This window comes from Stylophora pistillata, chromosome 8, assembly GCF_964205215.1.
Source record: "Stylophora pistillata chromosome 8, jaStyPist1.2, whole genome shotgun sequence".
Taxonomy (NCBI): domain Eukaryota; kingdom Metazoa; phylum Cnidaria; class Anthozoa; order Scleractinia; family Pocilloporidae; genus Stylophora; species Stylophora pistillata.
This window is the reverse complement of record NC_142526.1, coordinates 978,460-988,877: the sequence shown is the minus strand read 5'-3', so window position 1 is coordinate 988,877 and position 10,418 is coordinate 978,460. Positions and strand designations below refer to the sequence as shown.

The 10,418-nt window shown below is 36.5% G+C and overlaps 1 protein-coding gene across 7 annotated transcripts in view; it reads right to left on the bottom strand.

Annotated features, from left to right (window-relative positions):
• Positions 1–10,418, bottom strand: part of LOC111346373 (uncharacterized) — a 28,501-nt gene that overhangs the window by 4,784 nt on the left and 13,299 nt on the right. For 5 of the 7 annotated variants that reach the window (XM_022953674.2, XM_088730623.1, XM_022953662.2 and 2 more), the window contains 3 exons: positions 2,456–2,643; positions 583–654; positions 368–439 (listed from right to left, as the gene is read on the bottom strand). In XM_022953674.2, coding sequence (XP_022809409.1) covers positions 368–439; positions 583–654; positions 2,456–2,613 — 302 coding nt within the window. In that variant the 5' untranslated portion in view covers positions 2,614–2,643. Of the gene's footprint in view, positions 1–367; positions 440–582; positions 655–2,455; positions 2,644–2,752; positions 2,996–5,904; positions 6,147–10,418 lie in introns of those variants that run through there. The other 2 variants (XM_088730624.1, XM_022953681.2) reach the window with 2 other exon arrangements.

Here is a 10,418-nt window from a genome sequence, read left to right as displayed (position 1 = left end):
TATCGCTATAGAGCAAGAGTCCAAAGCAGTACGTGCTGATGGAAATTTAAGAAAATATTTTTATCTTGGCAAGCCCACTTGTCCAATGTGGAAACTGGCATGCAAGTTTTATAAGGAGACTGGTGGATGAGAAAAATATCCTGGACAAAACTTTGTAAAAATATCCTGGACAAAACTTTGTAAGTCGTTGATTTGTAAAGGTTTGAAGCGAAATCTATCTGCAATACGTTCTCATCGAAAAGTGATATAGCCAAGGTTAACACCAGTGTAAATAAGATTTGAGATATTTTGATATCACATATTCTAAGCTGTCATCACATGACACACATCATGACGGAAATAGAAATAAAACAACCCAAATGCATACAATTCTCGAAGATTGCGAAGTCCCCTAAAGGAATGTCTCGAAAGATGTCTGATAGAATTGTTTGCGAGAGATCTGCAAGGAACGAAATAAGTATGTATTAATTCAAAGAAGGATTGTTGTTGTTTAGAATATATTTGGACTTCTATAATCGCTCGTGATCTCTTTAAACTTTCAACATGGCAACCTGTAAAACTGGATTGATCATGGGCACTCACAGATATCGTAGCGAAGTAAAGTTTTCAAATGTTCCTGCAGGAATCTTTGTGATGTCATCTGACGAGAGATCACTGGAAGACAATCAAGATAAACTACTTAATTGGACTTCTCTAAATAAGGCTATCTTTATAATGCTGGGAAATCGCCAGAGAGAAAATCAAATCCAAAGGGGTCAATTATCAACTTAACCTTGACTTGGTAGAACTGGGGGACAGTCAACGACCGTGAGATGTTTTGTGATTCAACACTGAGCAAGGCTAATCGCATTCTTGTCAAATATCTTAATAAATATCTCAATTTTCGCTTGTCACATCACTTTAGCAGTCAAATTCATAAAGCCTCCACATTCTTGTTACGTTTAAAACGATGAAATTATAAAGGAGAAACTGCAAACATTACTGAAACTCGAAAGCTATCATGTTTCGCATGGATATTTTTCCTCGAGGATAGCGACTGTTGAAAATAAAAATATCTTGGTTCGTTGTAAAATACATGACCTACCCTTGAACCTCGATTTAATTAGAACTATACCTATATGTGTATATATATATATATACATAAATCTATGTTGAGTTAGAAATATAACAAAGACTACGCTATGTTATTTTTCTCAACATATATTGCGCCCAACTTTTATGCATCGAGCACTGTAATACGGAAAAATCAAAACGCAGACTTCCCATATATATATATATATATATATATATATATATACATATATATATATACATATATATATATACATATATATATATATATACATATATATATATACATATATATATATACATATATATATATATATACATATATATATATATATATATATGAACGTAAAAAAACTTTATCCTCGAATCGGAGAGTGCTCTATAATCATGGAGCTTTGTAATCGTTTAACCGCCCTTTGTTTCATTAGTTATACTATTTTTTATATTCTTGATTTTTTGTTAGAACATCCAAAAAAAAAACTGTTTTTAATTATGGTCATAATTACCATCTGCGATCATCAAAGTCCCTTAAGTTTGGGCCATTTTGAACGCTCGACCTTACAAACCTTCACTCGAAAACTGGCTTCCTATTGTCATTATCGATTTCATTGCATTTTTAGTTTTTCATTGCTGTCAAAAAAGTTAATTGCGTGTTAAATATCTGTAACTACTTTATTAAATTGATTATAAAACTTTAAAATGAAAACCACATCTTCTGTATCTGTATATTAAATAGCAACAGTGCTTAGTAAATTAGTCGTCATCTGTTTGTCCCTTTTTCATTTCCGGATCACAAAAACTGAATTTAGCAACTTGAGACAGTTCGAGTTACCCCCCAAAAGACAAATATTTTGATGCCACTTATCTTCTTTGCATGCGAATATGCTACAATTAACTCTGGCCACCCAAGCCTGAGTTGTGAAAGAAAACGTTCCATAAATTTCAACGTTTCTTTCACTTATTTACAAGGTCACGTTTTTGCGGGTCTACTTAATGACCTGGTCGAGGATATGTGAAACAAAAAGTCTTTCATACTTTTAAGCCGAAAAACAGATTTAAGTTCGTTTTTCTCCACATTCGACTCTGGCGTCTAGCCTAAAAGCTGAAAAGAAAAGAAAAACCCCCCAAATCTGCATTGCTTCCCCGCAAGACACCATTGAGAACTAATCTAGTTTTTGATAAATCATATTTTCTAAGAAGCGCTTAGATCAACCAATACTTCGAAAAACTTCCTATATACGACTTGCTCATTTTCAGTGTACATTAACTTTGATTTTTTGTTATTACTGTGTTTTTTTGGCCGAACAACATTAGTGTGGATTATGCCGGAGAGCACATCTCTGTCCTATGCTTAGTCAAATGCTTTGCTTTTAAATATACTTACAGTCTTGTTATATTTGTAGGTAAAATCTTCTTTAAGATCCTCAAGTCTTTCACTTTGCACCGGATCGTCTCCCCACAACTGCACTGTTTCGGACAATCAAACGCCAAACAGCAACTGGAGCATAGGAGAACCGCAAAAATGACCAGGGCAGTGTTCATCTTGCGTGAATCCTCGGGCGAAGTCCCTGGCTGTTTGCAAACAAAAGCAAGAAAGAACCATTAGATTCGCGGCGCCACAACAATCACGCGAGATTGTAACAGATAACGAGCGAATAGGAGTGACATTAATAACCCATACCGAGCCGATAAGGAGTTGATAAGCACATGTGAAGACTCCTCGGTCAGTTTTCAAATAACAGCCCGGCTTTTCTAACGCGCGCGTTTGTTTTATTTCGTTTAACAGAATACTAGCAGACGCTCTCCCAGGTGGAGTTTAAGTATGTTTAATGTGCGTTTTTGGAAACGTCTGGACATCGTAGTTTTCAAGTGCATGAAATGCGACACTCATCACCCAAGTGTATAATAATATGTTTATTTTAGGGGGAGAAATAGATATGGGACAGCCTAAAAGCCAATATAGGTTTGGCAGGTGTACCAAATAGGACACAAAGAAAACGTTTGTCACGACATTTTTAAAAGTAAAGAACGCTACAGTAAATGGGTTCAAACAAAGCTTTGCAGAAGTAAGCAATTTGAAAAACTTTTTTTTGTCGATGGAGAGGAATCTACAGCCGCCTTTTCGAGTCAAATAATCGATTGGTGAAAATAGAGAGCTTTGTTGGTTTTTGTTTGCAACCCCTGAATGTTGCCCATGATGCCAAAAGCTCGAATAATAACGTAACTGGATTACTACGATACTTCTCGTACAGTGGCTATTAACTTACAAAAAGTTAAAAGCCCTAATTAAGATCTTCAGTAACGAAGAAAATTCGAAATTTGATAAATAAGTACTAGCGTTTTTGACTATCAACGATGTAGCTTATTTTCCGGACTTACGAATCATCTCTGCGAACGGTTTATGGTTAGATCAACAATTCCGGAGTTCTTAAACAAACCTTTCTCATGCTGTTAAATTGCAACAGAGCTGACGAAAACATGAAAAGTCAAGTGTTAAGTGGCCTTCTGTTTAACGCCTTATACGCGGTGTAAACTTCAGTTGAAATATCGGCTTAATATCACTGAAAGATTTTGCTTCTTGCTGGGTAAAAGATCAATAATGCGGTAACCTGTGTAAAATCCTGTGACCATTTCATCGTTCGAAAAGAACCTTCCATTTCATTTCCTCGCTTTAGACTCTGCCTGACAAAGCGATTAGCTTACGTTAAAATTTCCCTTAAACAAACCTGCGAACTGGACAAAGATTTTACAGCCTTATTTCATTCACCTTTCCTAACAATATTTTCGACCGTGTGGAAAAGTTATTTCCGGATGTTGTTTCACAATAGTACAAAATAGCCCAGCACATTACAGAGTCACCCTAATTGTACCTCCAAATTCACGGTGTTGTGAAAAACTGGCCACTGGTAGGGTCAACATTTGCACTTAAAACCCCACGCACTTGGCGGTAATCGAAGGACGATATTTTTTTAATGAAAATAATTGACACGATACGCCTGTCCCCAAAAGATAAACGATAATTTAATTGGCGAAAATTGACAACAATTTTCCAAAATTTACTTGTGTCAGAAATGTCAACCCATACAAAAGGTGCAAATATTTTACTTTCCCTAAGATACCTGTTTGTTCTATAAAGACGTTAAAACAAAATATTGCTGTAAAAGCGTAATGTGGTCATTACTGCCGCCATTTTGGCGTTATTCAGTTAGCATATTCTCATAACGGCCCAGTGTTTATTTTACCCGGCTGCCCAAAATATCATTATGCCTGGTTAGCTTGTCAACTGTTATCTGTTGATAGCTGTTAGCCTCAAAGCGTCTCTGTTCCTCTGTTAACCCAAAGGAGACCTGTGCCTCTATGCCTTATCTCTCGCTAGGATGCGTTATTTTTAAAACCCTCTGTTTCATAGTCACGTATACACGTTCGAGATGCCTCTAATTATGTCAAAACTAAGAAGACATTGTCTTAACTCTAGTCGAGTTATTTTCAAGGGATCATGCTAATGAAAGTCTGCGCTAGTGGGATTAAATAGCTAGTTTAGAAGAGAAGCCAATGAAAGCACGAAACTCTATTATTAACAGCCTAATTTTTAGTGGAATGATTCTATGCTCTTAGCCAAGAGGGGCTTGAAGAATAGCTTCACTCTGTCTTATTATCATAAAAACAAATGCCTCTCTTGCCAGAGATGGCCCAGCTCTGTAAGCTTCTGTACAAACTAGATACCAGACTTATTTTAAGTCAAAAGAAAAAAGTTCTATGAAATAAAAAAGAAAAATCTTTGCTAGGTAACGTAAAAGTGTAATGAGGAAATTTGGCAAATGCAAAAAGTGTTTCGAGACAGCGAATGCCCTCTAGACATTTAGTCTGTAAGAATGTGCTTATGTAACGTCGATTAAATGACATTGGCACTCTGGTTTTAGTGTCAATATGTTATTTGTTTCGTGGAGATTTTATCATCTTCTCAACATGACTGGCTTTTAATCTGTGATCCTTATCAGTTAAAACAACAAAATCCGACAAACTGCCAATGCTAAACCGCACGCAATAAGGTTTCTTGGTTTAAGAGCGAAAATAATCTTTTCCTTGCCTATTATAGTAGCCACTGTTAAGAGTGGGGCATAAAGTTTGATGTACAGCAGTGCTGTGTGCGCCCGACGTGCCTGATGATTCTACATACCAGCTCTAGAAAACTGACCATCGAGAGGAGATTTAATTGACGCAATTAACTGCCGATTATCATGTCTCAATCAAGTTTTTAAGAGAAGAATCTTTTTCTGGTCTGAGATCATTTATCACCTGTCGATTTGCTTTAAAATCTAGTGAGTCTATTTTAGACATGCTAAGTGGTCTGAAGCTTGAGAAGACACAAAAAAGGTTGTTTGAGTATGGAATGAGCTGCGAATTCACCAGCTAGGATAATTTAACGTGATTTAGGTATCCTTAAGTAGATAATTTTTCTTCTTAGGGTTATCTTAAACTCTGCTTGCTTAGGAATCGAATAATCTCATACAATGAAATGTGAACTTTTAAAGAACAAGATTGACTTTTACATGTGGTAGCCAAGTGTATGCGACAGTCAAGCCAAAACACATAATCAGAAAGGACCTTCTCTCTTCTAATGTTCCGACGCTATGAGACATAAATAAACCATCCACAGAAACTTTGCTATTGTTGTTGTTATTGAAACTGTTAAGGTTGGCGCGTAACTATCTGATACGCTGATGGAGAGAACCGACCCAAATTAGCTTACATTACCTTGAAGGCTTTTTTTATTGACCTCAGTGACCTATTTTTATTTCATTTTGTGATCATGAAGGCGATTTTTTCCCTTACCTCTCTTCCTTTTGGTTCAATCTTGAGGAGTGTTTTTCCTTTTAATTTCTTCTTATAGCAATGTAGCAATCAAATAGTTTATGAACTAAAAGACGGAAGGATTTAGTAACCATCACGGCCGAAAAAGATGCAGGTTATCCAGCTTCAAAATAGTGACCTTAGAATTAAAAACAAATGTGATGTCCTGTGCCATACATTTTGTCGTTACTAGTTATTACACAATAGTTCTACCCCAAGCCAAAGCACACACTGATTTTCTTACACAAGAAGATATCCGTAGAAAAAAAAAAAATATGATGCACGTTCCTAAATCGAATACTTGCATTGCACCCTGAAGGAATTTATATATCTCTTTACTCTCCTCAGAGTTTTTCTCGTTATTCTAAATTTTGTTCCAGTTATAGATGCGACATTTGACTGAAAGTTAAAATAAAATTGCTCTTGAGTACAAAGCAACTCTTATGTCCCATATGGCTTGACTAGTAAATCTGTTTCGTGTGGGCTATCGCTAAAATTGGGGTTAGAGAAAAAGACAAAAAAAAAAAAAAATAGCTAAAGAGTTGAGGCATCGTATCGATTGAAGTCTCTTCAGTTAGTGAAAGAGTATTCTTAAAACAACTGGTACAACTGACCCTTGTTTGGTTCTTCAAGACAGCTGGTCTCAGCAAGCTCATCTTTAACAAAGTGTACTTTATCACGGTCCGTTTGGTACATTTGTGTTTATAAATAAAGTTTATAATGGCTTGTGGCCTAGCGTTGAATGACATGCAATCCATTCATAAACAAAAATCATGCATAATGACGTCATAAGCCGTGATCAGTGTAATGTTTATAGAAAAAAGTCACTGGAGTACATTCGTGTGAAGATGTTTTGAAAAGATTGTCTTAGTAAAGGAGCGTGCGTCATCCCAGTGGATTAAACTACACAACACCCTTTAGCCTTAGACAAGCTAGTCGACATGAGCGATAAAAGCGTCTGAACTTTCTTAATCCCGAACATGAACTTGGACAAAGTTTGTCTCTTTTAGAGGACAACTGTTTCGAGATATTCAATGGGTTTCCAATTGTCAAGCTCGAGGCAGATTTAAATAGTAGTTCTGGTTTGTGAGAAGACCAGGTGAATGATCTCAACACTAAACACCCAAGTTAGATCTTTAAGAACTGCACGAAGGCTATATATGTTCTCGGTCACCTATCTGAAGGTATCTCATGTGTTGCTGAAAGTCATCTTCAAAGAATTGCACAGTACCACACAGAGAACTAATTATCATGAAATGATGCGTCGCTAACTCGCTTATTTCCTGACTCAGAAACGAAATCAAATGCTACGTTTTCGACGTTCCCAGTAAAATTGATCCATATTAAACAAAATTTGGAAGGCAGAACGTTGCTTATGATTTAAGAATACATGCACATCTGAGTTATTTTCAAAAACATTTTCCTTGCGGATGGGATTTACAACATATTAGGGCGTTCATGGAAATACTTATGTTTAATTCCGGAAGGAAGGTTCAGCTAATTTGAATTTGTATGAGGTTCCTTATTTGATGAACAAGCTTATAAGTTATCCTCTTTTTTCTCTGGCATTAGGATTGCATGCAAACTAAAGCTATTGATTTCTGGGTCCTTGAAGCCTGGACACGAACTAACAGCCTATTTTTTCAAAGTCAAAACCTCGCTAACTAGCACAGCTCAGAGATAAGCCGGAAGAGGTTAACTTTATACGATAAATACCTGCAAGTGAGGTTAAAATGAAATAAGCCTGAATATTCAATCAACTTGGAAACATTCTTGATAATGTAAAATCTTTCCCATGCTTGCATCCACCAAACAGACTGTCTTTTCTTCTTTCTGATATTATCACGAGCTGGAAGTCACAAAAAGTGAAAAAATCTTATCTCCTAAAGAGGCCTAATTTTAATCGCTATTGAGGTATTAACTTACGACTTTATCAGTTTAAGCTGTGTTTGTTTATTGCAAAGTGACGTTCAAGTAACTCATGATTCGTATAACTTTTGCTGCAAGGCAATCAGGCTGACAAGAAGTCAACAAGAAAACTGGAAAGGGATATTCAGAAACAGGAAGTTATTGTGCTACTGAACCGTTTAATGACAGTTTGCCTCTGTGTTTGAAGTCTTAACTCATATAAGCCGCATTATCAAATGGAATCATTCCTTTAAATATATTTTTAGTTCATAATCTCTAAGGCTCTTTTGTAGCAATCAAGAGAGAGAAGATAAAGAATTATGATGTGGCAAGCAAACACTCTGTTATTATAAACATCACTCACACTGTGAGCGAGAAAATTCTACTTCAAATAGTTGTAGCGGATATCATGAATTGGATTAAGATTTCACTTCGCTGTTATGATTTTCGCGTTTGCTTTTTAAAGATATCATTTCTTCCTTGAGTTTCATGCCAGTTGCTACGTTTCACACAAAATCACAGCCATTTTTCAAACTTAACGATGTTCTCAGTGTTTCGCGTGATCCAAACAGGAAAAAAATAGGTAGGTAAACTTGTTTTAAACGACTCAAAACGCTCATGCTGTCTAGAAATCTTTTAATGATAAAAGATTGCTATTGTATTTTGCTTCTCTAATCTTCCTGGTTAAGTGGACTTTTTTCAAATCCGTTAAAGTGTGCTATCATTTTCAAGGTTTAGGAACGATACCATATCTATCTCTCTCCTTAGACCTAAGTAACTTCCTCAGTTATATAATCAAATTAAACCGAGCAATCGTAGCTTGGAACAAGAGTATTTCTGGCTCACATCCTTGATCGCAGGTTTCCCGCAGGCTTCTCGCGGTTTTCCTGCAGGTTTCCCGCACTTTCCAGCGATTTCAACCACTTTATTGCTCCTTGCGGTGATGGTACAAATTGCCTGACGAAGATTCAATCTAGACTTAATTCATTGTTTGAGCATCTTTTTAGACAAGCTACTTTATTTTTAGTTTCACTTGATAATGATCAAAACTATTTCTCGAATTACTCATAATCGGTCAAATGTTTTTTATCTTGTTTACTCACCCCCATTCCCTCGGAGTTTTTTCCACGATTCGATCCAGTCCAGATTTGGCTGGACTTGAGTTAAAACCATCGAAAAGCCAAAAATTTTTTGAAAATGGAGTTTGTGTGAACCTCACCGAGTATTCTGCCTGAGGTAAAGATGTGGATGACATCCAATAGATAAGAAACTGATTAATGGCTGTTCTATTTTTTTTTCTTTTTGTAACAGACTATCCGGCATTTAAAATACGATTTAAAAATTTATTGGCTTTGGGATGGATTTCAGTTGAGTTATGGTTTACAGACATCACTGGAGTGAATGAGGCGAACCAGTCAGAGTTTTTCAGTTCGTAATATCATAAAATCAAGATTCTCACGATTGGTTTTAACCGTTCATCCTAATTTTAAGGAGTACAAATTAACAAACGACTTGTATCATTTAGGTGAAGCACTGACTGCGTGAAATGCAGGCCCAGCAATCGGTGCGGCAAGGTTAAGTGCAAGGCTGAATAGACAAATCTCATCCCAATTATGGCATTTGTAGACTTTGCAGCGGAGAACTTGAAAAGAAAGGACCCTGTGTGAACATAATTCATACCACGTGTACAGCTGTACACTCGTGTTGAGAAATCAAAAACTCCTTACATGACTTCGGAATACGATCGAATTCTCAAGACTACAAAACTACAGTATAGATTTCTCTGAAGGCTTTCAAAAGCTGCTTGTGCCATAGTTAGTGTATGTTCACTTTGTCCGACGAATAAAAAGAAACACCCCTGTTGAAGTCAGACACAAAACACAGAAGTCCATCGGCGGGTGATGTACGGGGCCCCCTCACTTATATACACATCCAACACAATGTTAGAACCGCTTTATCCGGCCGAGTATCTTCCGTTAAATCAAAGTGTCCCTTTGTGTGGCTTTCGTGGGTAAGTAAGCGTTGAAAAGAAGTGGAAACGCCCAATTCTCTTCATTCCCGAAAGGCAAGGAATCCCTCTCTTGCCTATGCGAACCAGATTTATTCGGACAGCTCATTTGTTTTATTCTGATGTGGTTTATTGAAACTTTTTTACAATAGTTCTTCTAAGTAATTAACAATTTCCTTTGGTATTTGACAAGTTGATAGAAAGACTGCTGATTTAGCTCATTTCCCGTTTGATATACCGACATTTTCGACTATGCTTTTTCTTTTTCGGCAAAATAAGTTAAAGGAAGAATTTGGCTTTTTTTTTTTATCCAATCGAGCGCCTTTCTTTCTATGGAATGTCCAATCTTTAGTCAATTTGAAATGAAAACTGCAACAAGGTCTGTTCCCGCGACATCAAAGTTTCCCGCCGATGAAGTTTAGTGGAGTTTATTGCATTTTGTGTTTTTTCAACATCTTTAAATGTGCTTACTCCTCAATAAAGCAGCTTAATCTGTGCCACAGATCGGATGTAAATGTTCAGTGATTTCTGCCTACAAATTTGATTAACCCCTAATTGAAAAAGGTTTTTCACAGCTGAC